At 37.4% G+C, this 15,969-nt stretch overlaps 1 protein-coding gene and 1 long non-coding RNA gene across 3 annotated transcripts in view; one reads left to right on the forward strand and one right to left on the reverse strand.

Moving 5' to 3' along the window:
- Window positions 1–15,969, reverse strand: part of LOC109270080 (uncharacterized) — a 529,587-nt gene that overhangs the window by 441,941 nt on the left and 71,677 nt on the right. The window lies entirely within an intron of this gene.
- Window positions 7,278–7,574, forward strand: LOC109270079 (thymosin beta-4-like). Its single transcript, XM_053908125.1, has one exon. The coding sequence runs from the start codon at window positions 7,278–7,280 to the stop codon at window positions 7,410–7,412; it is 135 nt and encodes a 44-aa protein (XP_053764100.1). The 3' UTR covers window positions 7,413–7,574.

Raw genomic sequence — 15,969 nt, forward strand, 5'->3', positions numbered from 1 at the left:
CCACAGATTTATCCCACAGCCTGCCATTTACCATTATTGGACTATGATTATAAATGAGTTTGACCAGATATTTTCCTATTTGATTCAGACAGTTATTCCTGGAGAAGTGCCTTAAAAGGAAGAATCTGACAATTGCTGTTTTCTGATAGATGTAGCTCTGGTGGAACTGCTGCCAATCCTGGCATTCAAGTCCTCTGAAATTATGTCAGCTAATGAATACTTAGAAAACATAAAGTTCAGAAGGCTGCCAAATTACCGTACAATTTGAAGTATCAGTATGTACATTGTAGGGAAAACGTATGTGTTAAAACCTAAATCAGCCTTACCAGGAGCTGGATTAGTCCATAAATTCCATACCCTATACACTTAATTTTGACTCAGTAAGTGCCTTCTATGTGTTGGCCACTGTGTGAAGTTTTCACAACAACATATCTCCATTCACCTATGCAACAATCCTTTGAAGTAGTTTTAGTAGTCTCCCATTTAGAGATGAAGAAGAAAAGCTAAAGTTCAAAATTATCTTTCTAATAATTGTTGGAGCTGGGATTTAATCCAGGTCTTTTGACAATAAATGTACCTTTTTGGCATTACACCATTCTGTGCCCTCCAATTTCAGGAAATCAAGCTCGGTGTATGAACCTGAGTTCATCATTTTTCTTCTCAATTTAGCTCCTTCTGTTGAAAACTCACCATCCCTCTTGTCTTCTGTCCCCATGACCAATCAACTGTCAATTCCTATCAATCCTACCTTCAAAGTCTTTGCTATTCAGTGTGCTCTGCGGGCCAGAATCATTGGTACCGTTTGGGATCTTGCTACAAATGCAACATCGCAGGTCCCTATGAACCAGAACCTACTGAACCAGAACCTGCATTTTTGTAAGATTCCCAAGTGATTCATGCACACATTGAAGTTTGGAAAGTATGTCTCTAGGCTAAGTGGCCCCTCTCCATTCCTGTTATCACCATTATTCATCAGGTTCTCAGTGTCTCCGATCCAGAGTGTTTAATAATCCCCTAACTAGACTTCCTCACTTTCAGTCTCTCCCTAATCCTTCACCACCAAATTCCTATTCATAAACCAACACATTGACTTTTCTAAAGAAAAGATTGAGTCAGTCACTCTCCCCCACCCCCGACTCAAAAACGTCCACTTGTTCCTCAGAGCCCATGAAAAATAATAACAAAAGTTAACAATGGCATTCTTAGTCCAAATATTTTATAAGTCCTTTACATAAACTAACTCCTTCACTCCTTACATCAACTACGAAATTGGTATTATCATTACCCCCATGTTAGAGATGAGAAAATGGAGACTGAGGAAAGTTAAATAACTTGCCCAAGGTAATGCAGCTAGTAAATAGTGGCAGCAGGGTTAAGGCTCCCCCAAACTTCTTAACTGGTCTTGAATATCCTCCACAGTTACATTTAAAAGGAAGGGAGGGTTTTTGTCCAAGCATCCACTCTTTGTCAGGAACTTTGCTAGAAGTGTCCACTTGATTGTATCTCACAACAACCGCACAGCAAGGTTTTGATGTTATTATTCCAATTTTTACAGATGAAACTAAGAATTAAAGAAAATTGAACCAAATTTCAGTTAACTCCAAGTCAATATAATTTCTATCTATAGCTCTACTATTCCTTCCACCTAGAAAGTGTTCGCTACATCTCTGAGTGCCCAGATTTTACTGTCTTTTAAGACCAGTACAAATCTTACATACAAATTTTTCCCTTTCCTTCCAGTATGGAAGTATTCTTACCCTCCTCTGAAAACTTAAAATCTCTTTCCCTCCTTTTTCCTTTGGCACTACTTTGTATTTTTTAATGGTTATCTCTGTGTATGTATAATGATGTATATGCATGAACATTTTCAGAATACTGGGTTCTACTTTCTTTCAGTAACTGTGATTATTGTTCCTGAAGTTTTAGAAGATTAATCTAAGGAAAAAAAATTAAATTAGAGCTATAATATTAATAAAATTTAACATAAATTCATGAACAGAAAAAATACAACAGTGATAATTCAGGGTTGAAACAAGAATTATCACCCTGATAAGACAGAATTTGAGAAACAGACAAAAATTAACATTTACTATTTTCTTAATTTAAATTTTTTAAATGTTTATTCACTTTTTTGAGAGAGAGACAGAGACAGAGACAGAGAGCAAGCAGCAGGGGGGCAGAGAGAGAGGGAGACACAGAATCCAAAGCAGGCTCCAGGCTCTAAGCCGTCAGCACAGAGCCCAACAAGGGGCTCAAACCCACAAAGAGTGAGATCATGACCTGAGCTGAAGTCGGAAGCTTAACAAACTGAGCCACCCAAGCACCCCTATATTTAATTTTTTCCCATAAAATCAAGCAAATCCCTGTTGTGAGTTGATTTTCATGCAAGATGTTTTCTTAATTTTCCACCAACTCATCAGTTATTTTCTGTCACTTTGCTTACATCTTTCATTCTATTTTATTTTTCCTGACAGCTGTTATCCATTATAAACAATCCTTTCAGGTAGCTCCACTCTGATAATAATTCCAAAATTACCCCAATATGATTCCAACCTTTTCTTACTACCTGACATATTCATTCCCACAAATAGCCCATTTTAAAAGGGATATGAAGGGAAAAGGAGAGAAGACTTGGCTTAAATATTCTTTTAAAAACTTCTATTGTGGTAGTTCCTGCAGCCCTAAAATTCCATTAGCAAGTGAGTTTAAAACTTTACCAGCCCATGTTAATTACACTAGAATTAAAAAAAAAAGCTTATCAGCTGAATATTTTTCCAAGATATATGTCACATAATTTATTGTCAACCAAACAATAAAATATATACATTTTCTATTCATACTTATTTATAATTATTACTGATACCCAATAAAGATATTTATAGTCCAGAGATAATTTCAATTTTATAACTCAATAAGTATTATCATACAGGCAGCAACCAAGAAAACTTTCATTTCCTCTTTCACTGATGCTGACTCCCACATCTAAATAAAGGTCAGTCTTAATTACTTGGTAATTCCTTTTTTTTTAGTGTACTTTAAAAAGCAGAGCTCTGAAGTGTATTTCCAAAGGTGTTCTAAGATTCACTTTAAGAGAGGGATATAGTATGCAGCTTTGACTTGAATCTTTTCTAGAAAGAACATCTCACACTGGTTTCCATGGAATGCCCTGTAGGACAAAGTGTAAAGTATTTATCTTAAGCCAAAAGAATTCCCAAAAGCCAAAAACAAACTTCAGACATATTATATTTTTTTCTATTCTGTTTAAAAGAGAATTGGAACTAAGTGGAAGTATCACATACAGTGCCATAAATTCCAAAGAGCCTTGGAGTTTATATCATTTAATGGCACTAGAATATACTTTCCATGAGAGGAAGCATCTTGACTTTTTTGTTCATTGCAGATTGTCCAGCATCTAACATACTGCCTACAGTTTAACATTTGCTTAATACTTGTTGAGTAAATGAACACTCTTTTCATTTCACAGATGAAGAAATTGGGAGCCAAGTAGTCAAATGACCCAACCAAAGTCACACAATAACTTTGAAGCTGTCCTGGCACTAGAACTTCAGTCTACACCCCTCATTTGGGATCATTTCCACTGGTTGAAACATAAGCAAATTCAGGAGTTGGGTAGGGAGAGAAATGAATGAAAAGTGAAATTAAATAGAAGCCTAGAGACTTTTTTCAAACACCACATCAGAAGCCAAAAATAAAATTGTAATTAGCATTGGGAAGGGAGTACTAAAAAACATGTTTTTTAATTAAAAACTCTTCCAAGAGCAAACAAACAAACAAAAACTCCACCTGTCTGACTGATGGCCAAAACAGCAATTACAGGGGTTTAAAAGAAAATCAGGTTTTAATAATAGAAAAGTAGCCCACAAAAGGAAAGGAAACCCACAAACAGAGCAGGTTAACCTTAAAACTGAAAACTAGACCAAATATAATTTGAGAAATGCTTTGAAAAGGACTCCAAAGGCAACAAAACACTTTTTACAACACACTAAAAAAAAAAAAAAGTGGGCTGAAGAATCTGAATGACAATTTAATGATCAAGGTCTAAAAAAGGTACACTCATCAAAAGATCAGATAGCAAATTGGGTAAACGAATCACTTTTCTTGGTCCTCATGGGGAAAAAATGCTAGAAGGGAGGTTCATGCATCATAAATATCTTTTGAAACAGAAAACTCAGGGCTATCATATCAAATAGTGGCAAATGTCCATGAGTAAGCAGGAAAAAGGCAAAGAGGTCAATGTATGTAAAGTACATACTTATGCAACTGAAGAGAAAAACTATTCTTGAGTCTGTATCAGGACACCACACCAACCTAGAAAAAGGACAGAGAAGTTCCCTGAAGGATACTGCCTCGATGTGATGCTGCAGCCAAAAATTCTACTAAAATACTGCTAAAGAGCATCAAGTAGAAGAAAACTTTCCTGTTTCTATTTAAAACTGTGGTTTAGCCATGCTGGAAGAAAACATACATTTCTTACTACTGGTTTTAAGAATAATATAATAGAATTGAACTAGAAAACGAAAGGAAAAAAATAGGGACTCATGGTCAAGGAGACTATGCAAACTACTATAGACTATCAAGGCAAAGTTTCTGCTCTTGAGAGTTGTACTTAACCTAGGAATTCTGCAATCTCTCTGAACAGTCTGTTCCAGTATGTGGATGTGGGCACCACTTTACTAAGCACTTAATCATGTACCAAGCATTGTGCTAATCACTTCATATCCATTATCTCATTTAAACTTCACAATAACATGAACATATAAGTATTATTTTCCCCACTTTACAGATAACTAGATTGAGGTTTAGAGAGGTTAATAATTTGTCTTTTTGACACTACAGATAAGAGTTGGGATGTGAACCTTGGCTGATCAGACCTCTATATCAAGGTTTTATCCAACCTGCCCTCAGCAGTTTTCCAAAGCAGTGCCAGTTTTCCCACAGCAGACCTACACAAACTTTGATAACATCATGCAGCCCACCACCATGCTCTCCTAGAGATCACCCCACTCAAGCTGCCCTTGGCTGAAGTCCATCCAGAGTGGCGCCACAAGCATGGCAGTGTGCTAGCAGCAACATGGGCCAATACCACTCCAGTTATTCCTGCCCCAGGAAGAGGGGAAGATAACTACTCATACCAGTTTGACCGAAGCCCCAGCAGTGGGCTGGGGGCAGACATCTAGTCTGACTACAGGCCCCACCCACCAATGAAAGTCTCCCGAGGAACAACACAGTAAGAACATCCTGCAGTTTAGTGCAACCACAGTTCTGGAAAACACCTGATCTAACTCAGCTCAAGCCCAAGGTGGCCCCAGATTGGGCCATTAACAACACTGGGACCAAACACTACCCATAACAGGCAAAGGGAGCCATTGCAGATGACTGGACTGAAGGCAAATGCAGTTCAGCCACAACAGTAGAGTGTGTATAAGACACATAGAAGACATCCCTGAAGTGCTAGGCTCTGGGGAACAGAGGACACTGCACTATGGGGCACCACAGAACTTCTTCTTCATAAGGCCACTACTTGAAAAAGCAGGAGATGTAGCTGACTTTCCTAACACATAAAATAGACACAGACAGTTAGACAAAATGAAGAGACAGAGGAATATGTTCCAAATGAAAGAACAGGACAAAAATCACAGCAAGAAAGCTAAAGGAAACAGAGATAAGTAATATGCCTGAGAGAGAATTTAAAGTAATGGTCATAAAGATACTCACTGGACTTGAGAAGAGTGGAGGACCTCAATGAGACCCTTAACAAAGAGAAAGAAAATGTAAAAAAGAACCAATCAGAAATGAAGAACAGAAGCTGAAATTAAAAATACACTAAAGGGAATAAATAGTAGACTACAGGAAGCAGAAAAATGAATCATCAACCTGGAGAACAGAGTAATGGAAAGCAATCAAGCTGAATAGGAGAAAGAAAAAAAACTTAATTAAAAGAGAGAGAGAGAGAGAGAATAGATTAAGGGAATTCAGCAACACCATCAAATGTAACAACATTCACATTATAGGAATCCCAGAAGGAGAAGAGAGAGAAAGGGGAGGGGCAGAAAATGTATTTGAAGAAATAATAGCTGGAAACTTCCCAGATCTGGGGGAGAAAACAGAAATCCAGATCCAGGAAGCACAGAGAGCCACCAACAAAATCAACCCAAGGAAGCCCACACCAAGACACACAGTCATTAAAATGGCAAAAATTAGTGAAGAAGAGAGAATTTTAAAAGCAGCAAGAGAAAAGAAACAGTTACAGATACATGAAACCACATAAGGCTGTCAGATGATTTTCCAGCAGAAACTTTGCAGGCCGGAAGGGAGTGGCATGATATATTCAAAGTGCTGAAAGAAAACCTGCAATGAATAATGCTTCATCCAACAAGGCTATCGTTCAGAATAGAAAGAGAGATAAAGAATTTCTCATACAGGTGCTCTTGGGTAGCTCAGTTGGTTAAGCATCAAACTCTTGATCTCAGCTCAGGCCTTGATCTTATGGTTGTGAGTTCAAACCCCATGTTGGGTTCAACCCTGGGTATGAATCCTACTTAAAAAAAATTAAAGAATTTCTCAGGCAAACAAAAATTAAAGGAATCTATCACTATTAAACCAGCCTTACAAAAAATATTAAAAGGAATTCTTTCAGTGAAGAGGAAAGATCACAAGCAGGAGCAAGAAAAGTAGAAACCACAAAAGCAGCAAAATTAAATATATCTATTAGGTATATCTATATCCCTTGACCCAGTCAAGGGATTCATAAAATGAAAGCATGTAAAGTATGGCACTATATACATAAAACATGGGGAGGTAGAAGTAAAAATGTAGTGCTTTTAGAATGGACTCATAGGCTATTATATGCACAAGATGTTTCATATAAACCTAAAGGTAACCACAACTCAAAAAACTGATAATAGATATGCAAATTTTTTTTAAAAAAAAGGAATCCAAGTATATCACTAAAGAAAGCCAGCAAACCATGAGGGAAGAAAGCAAGAGAAGAAAGGAATAGAAAAGAACTACGAAAACAACCATTAAAAAGTAACTAAATGGCAATAAGTACATACCTGTCAATGATTACTTTGAATATAAATGTACTAAATCCTCCATTCAAGAGACATGGGGTGATGGAATTGATAAAAAAAGAAAGACCCATCCATACGCTGCCTACGAGAGATGCAGACACATGCAGATTGGTACTCATGCAGCAGCCACTGTGCAGACAGGACTTTGCTCACTCCCACACCTCATTCCTTTCTCCCGAAACCATGTTTGACAAACCCATTATGGCTGAGATTGAGAAATTCAATAAGTTGAAACTGAAGAAGACAGAAACGCAAAAGAAAAATCCACTGACTTCAAAAGAAACAACTGAACAGGAAAAGCAAGCAGGCAAATCATAATGAGGCATGCACAGTCAATATGCACTGTACATTCCACAAGCATTGCCTTCTTATTTTACTTTTTTCAGCTGTTTAACTTTGTAAGATGCAAAGAGGTTGGATCAAGTTTAAATGACTGTGCTGCCCCTTTTTACATCAAAGAATCAAGAAATACTGACAACAAGGGCCGTGCCTACCTCTCCCTTCTGCTTGTCTGGCTGGCTGGGAAGGGAAAGAACTTGCATGCTGGTGAAGAGAGAAGCTGGGTGGTACAAGAGTGAAATCCAGAGTAAAAACCAAGCTGGCCCAAGGTGTCCTGCAAACTGTAATTTGCAGTTTAATCACAGAACCATTTTTTTGTTCAAACAACTTTAATTATTGGAATATACAATTTTTTGAATGTGCAAATAAAAAGTTTTAAAACCTGAAAAAAAAAAGACACATGCAGATTGAAAGTGAAGGGATGGAAAAAGCACTTATCATGCAAATGGAAGTGTATAGAAAGCCAATGTAGCAAACTTATATCAGGCAAAATAGACTAAAACAAAGACTATAACAAGAGACAAAGAAGAACACTACATAATCATAAAGGGAACAATCCAACAAGAAGATATAACAATTGTAAATATTTATGCACCCAACATAGTGACACCCAAATACATAAGGCATTTTTTAACAAATATGAAGAAAATAATTGATAGAAATATGATAATAGTAGAGGACTTAACACTCCCCTTTCATCAATGGATAGATCATTCAAACAGAAAATCAACACGAAGAGTGGCTTTGAGTGACACATTGGACCAGATGAATCTAACAGATATATTGAGAACATTCCATCCTAAAACAGTGGAATACACATTGTTTTCAAGTGCACATGGAACGTTCTCTAGAATAGATCACATGTTAGTCCAAAAAACAAATCTTAACAAACTCAAAAAGATTGAAGTCATACCATGCATCTTTTCCAGTCACAATGCTATGAAACAAAAAATCAACCTCAAGAAAAAATCTGTAAAGAACACAAATACATGGAGGTTAAATAACATGCTACAAACAATGAATAGGTTAACCATGAAACTAAAGAGTAAATCAAAAACTACATGGAGACAAATGAAAATGAAAACTCAAAAGTCTAAAATCTTTGGGACACAGCCAAAGCTGTTCCAGGAGGGAAGTTTATAGCAATACAAGCCTACCTCAAAAGCAAGAAAAATCTCAAAGAAACTTACACTTAAATAGCCCTAACCTTACACCTAAAGGAGCTACTAAAAGAATAATAATCAAAGCCCAAAAACAGAAGGAAGGAAATAATAAAGATTAGAGAAGAAATAAGTGAAATAGGAACTAAAAAACAGTAGAAGTCAATAAAACCAGGAGCTGGTTCTTTGAAAAAAAAAAATCAACAAAATTGCTAAACTTTTAGCCAGACTCATAAAAAAAAAACACGAAAACACACGAAGAAAGAAAGAAAGAAAGAAAGAAAGAAAGAAAGAAAGAAAGAAAGAAAAAAGAAGACTCAAACAAAATCTGAAATGAAAGAAGAGAAATAATAACTGACACCACAGAAATAAAAAGGACTTTAAGAGGATATTATGAAAAACTATGCCAACAAACTGGATAACCTAGAAGAAATTGACAAATTCCTAGAAATACATAGTCTCCAAAACTGAATCAGGAAGAATAGAAAACTTGAACAAAGTTATTACCAGCAATGACATTAAATCAGTAATCAAAAAAGTCCCAAACAAATGTCCAGGATCAGATGGTTTCACAGGTGAATTCTACCAAACATTTAAAGAAGAGTTAATACCTATTCTCATCAAACCAGTTCAAAAAAAAAGAACTATTCCAAATTCATTTTATGAGGCCAGCATTACCCTGATACCAAAACCAGATAAAGACACCACTGAAAAAGAACTACAGGCCAATATCTCTTATGGACATAGATGCACAAATTCTCAACAAAATATTAGCAAACTGAAACCAACAATACATAAAAAAAACATCATTCACCACAATCAAGTGGGATTTATTCCTGGATTGCAAGTGTGGTTCAATATTTGCAAATCAATCAATATGATACTTCAAATCAGCAAGAAAAAAGAGAAGGGTGCCTGAGTGGCTCACTCGGTTAAGCATCTGACTTCAGCTCAGGTCATGATCTCGTAGTTCATGAGTTCAAGCCCCACATTGACGCATCGGGCTCTGTGCTGACAGCTGGGAGTCTGGAGCCTACTTCAGATTCTGTGTGTGTGTGTGTCTCTCTCTCTCTCTGCCCCTCCCCTACTCACACTCTGTCTCTCTCAAAAATAAATAAACATTAAAAAAAATTTTAAAGGATAAAAACCATGCATTCATTTCAATAGATGCAGAAAAAGCATTTGACAAAGTACAACATCCATTCATGATAAAAATCCTCAACCAAGTAGGTTTTGAGGGAACACACCTCAACATAATAAAGGTCCTTTATGAAAAACCCACAGCTAACATTATACTCAAAGGTGAAAAAATGAAAGCTTTTCCCTTAATATCAGGAACAAGACAAGGATGTCTTCTCTCGCCACTTTTATTCAACACAGTACTGGAAGTCCCTAGCCTCAGCAATTAGACAACAAGAAGAAATAAAAGTCATCCAAATTGGTAAGGAAGAAGTAAAACTTTCACTATTTGCTATGACATGATATTGTATATGGAAAACCATAATGGTTCCACCAAAAAACTACTACAACTGATACATGAATTCAGGAAAGTCGCAGGATACAAAATCAATATACAGAAATCTGTTGCATTTCTATACATTAATAACAAAGCAGTAGAAAGAGAAATAAGAAAACAATCCCATTTATAATTGCACCAAAAATAATAAAATACCTAGTAGTAAACAACCAAGGAGGTAAAAGATTGTATTCTGAAAACTATAAAACATTGATGAAATAAATTGAAGAAGACATAAACAAATGGAAACAAATTCCATGCTCATAGTTTGGAAGAACAAATATTGTTAAAATGTCTATAGCACCCAAAGCAGTCTACACATTTAATGCAATCCCTATCAAAATACCAACAGCATTTGTCACAGAATTAGAACAAATAATCCTAAAATTTGTATGGAATCACTTCACATCCCGACTAGCCTGGATTTCAAGATATACTACAACTGTAGTAATCAAAACAGTATGGTACTAGCACAAAAATAGACACATAGGTCAATAGAATAGATCCCAGAAATAAACCCATTATTATATGGTCAATTAATCTATAACAAAGGAGGCAAGAATATGCAATGGGAAAAAGACAATCTCTTCAACAAATGGTGCTGGGAAAACTGGACAGCAACATGCAAAAGAATGAAACTGGACCACTTTCTAACACCTTATACAAGAATAAATTCAAAATGGATTATAAACCTGAATGTCAAATCTGAAGCCATAAAAATGACACAAGAGAGCACAGGCAGTAACTTCCTCAACATTGGCCAAAGCAACTTTTTTCTAAATATGTCTTCTGAGGCAAGGAAAACAAAAGCAAAAGTAAACTATTGGTACTAAATCAAAATAAAAAGCTTCAGGACACCTGGGTGGCTCAGTCAATTAAGCATCTGACTTCAGCTCAGGTCATCATCTCACAGTCAATCCCACATTGGACTGTCTGCTGTCAGCACTGAGCCTGCTTCAGACCCTCTGTGCCCTCTCTCTCTCTGCCTTTCCCCTGCTTGTGTTCTCTCTCTGTCTCTCTCAAGTACACATTAAAAAAAAAAAGAAGTTTCTGCATAGCAAAGGAAACAGTCAACAAAACTAAAAGACAATCTACTCGATGAGAGAAGATATTTTCAAATGATATATCTGATACTGATATATCTGATACTGGGTTAGTATCCAAAATATATAAAGAACCTATAAAACTCAACACTCCAAAATTAATAATCCAATTTAAAAATGAGCAGAAGACATTAATAGACATTTTTCCAAAGAAGACATCCAGATGGCCAATAGACACATGAAAACATGTTCATCATCATTTACCATCAGGGAAATGCAAATCAAAACTACAATGAGATATCACCTCACACCTGTCAGAATGGCTAATATCAACAATACAAGAAAAAACAAGAGTTGGCAAGGATGTGGAGAAAAAGGAACTCTCATGCACTGCTGGTGGGAATGCAAACTGGTGCGGCCACTGTGGAAAACAGTATGGAGTCTCCTCAAAAAAAAAAATTAAAAATAGAATTAACAATAGATCCAGTAATTCCACTGTTGTGTATTTACCCAAAGAATATGAAAACACTAATTTGAAAAGATATATGCATCCCTTTGTTTATTGCAGCATTATTTACAATAACCAAAATATGGAAGCAGCCCAAGTGTCCATTGACTGATGAGTGGATAAAGAAGAGGTGATGTAGATATACAATGGAATATTACTCAGTCATAAAAAAAAAAAGAATGAAATTGGGACTCCTGGGTGGCTCAGTCAGTTGAGCATCCAACTCGACTTCTGCTCTGATCATGATCCCAAGGTCATGGGATTGAGGCCCACGTCATGCTCCATGCTGAGCACAGAGCCTGCTTAAGATTCTCTCTCTCTCCCCCTCTCCCCCCAACCTGCTTGCTCTCTCTCTCTCTAAAAATAATTTTTTTTGTAAAAAAAGAATGAAATATTGCCAATTGCAGCAACATCAATGGATCTAGAGAATATAATGCTAAGTGAAATAAGTCAATCAGAGAAAGACAAACACCATATGATTTTGCTCATATGTGGAATTTAAGAAACAAAACACATGAGCAAAGAAAAAAAGATAAGCAAACAAACAAACACAAAAAACCACTCCTAAATATAGAGAAAAACTGTGGTTGCCAAGGGAGAGGTAGGTAGGGGGATGGCTGAAATAGGTGATGGGGATTAAGTATACACTTATCATCATGAGCACCGAATAATGTATAGAATTGTTGAATTGTACGCCCAAAACTAATATAACACTGTATGTTAATTATACTGGAATTTTAAATTAATGAACTAAGAGAAATAAATTATTTTTCTCACACTTCCTGAGTTCAAGCCCCGCACTGGGCTTTGTGCTGACAGCTCAGAGCCTGGAGCCTGTTTCAGATTCTGCGTCTCCTTCTCTCCCTCTGTCCATCCCCTGCTTGCACTCTGTCTCTCTCTCTCAAAAATAAATGAACATTAAAAGAAAAAAATGATTTTAACCAGCATGTTATACTTCCTTCCCCACCCTTAATCCTACCTATTCATTTTTCCCCTTTGGGCATGACTGAGTTGGTTTGCCCAAATCACACCATGAAAAAACAAATTAAACAGCTCTAATTCTAAATACAAGCATGAAGAAACCATGTCTTCTTTGACTTTGTGTCTGCAAAGTCTGACCATTGTCTTGTACAATATTCAGTAGGTGTCTGATAAGTTGAAATCTGCTGGATAGAAATAATGCATATTGCAGTAATATGGCAACTTTCTGACAAGAAACATATTTGATTATGTCTGGGTACACAAAGCCCGTACTTTAGAAACTGAGGCTTAAAGAACTATAACAGATAAAGGTCAGACTTTTCTACAATGGATACATTAGCTCTGACATAAACAGGCAGCCATTGAGTAGTAGTAGTAGAAGGAGGAGGAGGAGGAGGAGGAGGAGGAGGAGGAGGAGGAGGAGGAGGAGGAGGAGGAAGAAGAGGTGGAGGAGAAGGAGAAGGAGAAGGAGAACAGGACAAACAATAAAGCCAACCCTGGTTAATTACTAAGAAAAAATGAATTCATTGAAAGCTATTTTGTAATTCATAGAATCAGCACAAAGACTGAAGAACTAGGCTTAAAATATCAGAAGAAACCAGGAAAATATAGGTAACCAGAACCACTGCTAAAGCCACATGCCAGGAATAGCCTGGTTAGGTGCTAAGCCATCACCACTGAACGTTGGATGGCACAGCTGGACTGCCACCACCTGAAGCTTAGGGAACCCTGCTAAAACTGCAGACACAACCACCAGTGGATGCTGGATGCCACAGACACTACCCACCACCACAAGAAATTCTAAACTGACCCTGCTTCTTTAGGTAACTCACCACAGATTTCCAGTTCTTGGGCAGACTCTATTATAGCTGAAGTTAGGCAGCCTAAACTCAAGCTGTAAGGGAGGAAAAATAACTGGCTTTTTGGCCTCGACCATGGAGTGGACTCTGCTTCTCCCCAAGTCTTGAATAAGATTCCACAAACACAGGAAGTGAATTTGAGTGTGGGTGACCACAATAAAAAAAGATATGTATTTATTACAAAATTACAGTCTGAGAAAGGGATCTAGAACTAGATTAGGATGAAGGGAGTCTCCAAAATCTAGTAAGGGGACATACAAAAGACCAAAAACCTAGTAAGGGGAAACCACACCTCCAAGTGAACTCTGTTTCTCAAGTGGAATGCACTCCCGGAAAAGGGAGCATGAGCTGTATCAGCACTGAAGGGGGACATTACCACAAGGGTCCCATGAAGGGAGGCACACTTCCTGCATCATAGGTCAGCAGTTATGGTTTCACTCCCTTTGAAGTCCCTGAAGTTATGACATGCCTGTGGCCATAATTTCCTACCACCCCTGTTCAGACATTTGCTGATTATTTCCTCCTGGGTTACAGTGATGCTTCTGAGCCGTTCATAATAATGGTGATGGTTACATTTACTGAGTGTTCCAGAGCTATGCTAAGGGCACATGTACTAAGTCATTTTATGTTCACAATAATCCTATGAAGTAGATACTGTGATTACTCTCAGCGTATGGATGAAGAAAGTGAGGCAGAGAGGTTACTTAATTTACCCAAGGACACATCACAGGAAAGCCAGCAGTACCAAGGCTGGAACCAGGCAGTCTGGCTACAGAACCGGTCCTCTTCGCCACCTCCATTTTGTGAGAATTTTCAGCAAGCCCCACTGGACTGCTGCTGTATACCATATATTTCCTTTATTATATCAACCACTACAGAAAATTAGCATTTTACACACCCAGCATAATACCAACACTTCTATTTGCACAACTTTATCAGCCCCTATGCATCAAACACATTTACCAGAATAATAACATTAGAAAAGTCACAGAAGAAAGAACAATCAAACTGTGGTGAATCCCACTCACCAACTCTACCTATGAGCCTTTGATGGATCTCAATTTGTTGCACTCCATGCAAGTTAAAAAAACTGTGTTACCACAGTGTTCAGTGCTGCAATAAATGTATGTATATACTTCTTTGTTTCCATTGCACTCTGTTGCATGGGTGTCCCTGCCCTGAACCTATTCATTTCAGGGCCAGGAAAGCTCAGACTCATCCCCCTGCCATATGCCCACAATTCCCAGGCAAACTTCAGCTTCTGATTCTTTGCTACCTTCTTTCGGAAAGTGTCCATCCTCAGTTTAAAAAAAATAAAAATATTCCATCCATGTACCCTCTCCATTAAGATTATATATATCAGGCAGGGATCAATCAGGAAAACAGGACCATTCTAAATGTTGAAGGAGAGGGAATTCAATGTAGAGAAGGAACAGAAGAGCCCAGTTAAACACAGGACGGTGAAGCAACTTAAAGAGCTTAGCAACAAGAAGCCACTACCACTTCTGTGGCTGGAGGGACAAAAGAAGGAGGTAGTGATAAGGGCTTCCAGAGTTTAAGATTACTGGGGAAAGCAGGGACCATGGCAGGTATGTCTGATAAGAACTGGAGTCACAGAGAAGATGCAGCGACTGCTTAAGATGCTGCCCATGGCAGAGAAGAGGAGAAACACCCTAGGCTTTCCTCTTACCTGCTCTTCTGTTTCCTATCAGTCCCTCCCAACCCAGCTGACAGGGGAGCCTGAGAAAAGATCCTGCCAGGTCAGCCCCATTATGACACCGAGTAAATCAGGGAATGCCAAGGAATGGATCTAAGAGCAAACAGATCATGGACAGTTCATGCTTCAATATTTAAATTACATTTGTTGGAGTATTATTTAATTTCTAAAAATAAGTGAATTTATATGTATTATTGAATACATATGTATTTTAATATTAAAATATTTCTGAGATAACCATCACTATTTCAATTCAGCACTGTTTGGGGCAGCCCTAAATAAAGTATGCCTATATATTATTTGTGATTTATTATGTGGTGGTAATATATTTATGATTAAGCTGGTTGTTTAATGAACTATATATAATCCATTTAGTAATATATAATCGGTTCTTATTAATATATTTGCTGTCCTTTTTTCCATTTTGCTATTTATTTTTTCCAATATTTTAGCGTGAAAACTTTATTTTTTATATTAAATATAATTTATTTCCATACAACACCCAGTGCTCATCCCAACAGATGCCCTCCTCAATGCCCATCACCCAATTTCCCCTCTCCCCACCCCACATCAATCCTGTTTGTTCTCAGTATTTAACGGTTTCTTAGGGTTTGCCTCCCTCCCTCTAACATTTTCCCCCCTTCCCCCCCCCCCATGGTCTTCTGTTAAGTTTCTCAGGATCCACAGATGAGTGAAAACATATGGTATCTGTCTTTCTCTGCTTGACTTATTTCACTTAGCATAATACCCT

This window comes from Panthera pardus, unplaced genomic scaffold, assembly GCF_024362965.1.
Source record: "Panthera pardus isolate Hobbes unplaced genomic scaffold, ASM2436296v1 HiC_scaffold_20, whole genome shotgun sequence".
NCBI classification, from domain to species: Eukaryota; Metazoa; Chordata; class Mammalia; order Carnivora; family Felidae; genus Panthera; species Panthera pardus.

What these genes read in the sequence shown, in the direction of transcription:
- LOC109270079 (XM_053908125.1), top strand. Translation starts at nt 7,278, where the DNA reads ATGTTTGACAAACCCATTATGGCTGAGATTGAGAAATTCAATAAGTTG.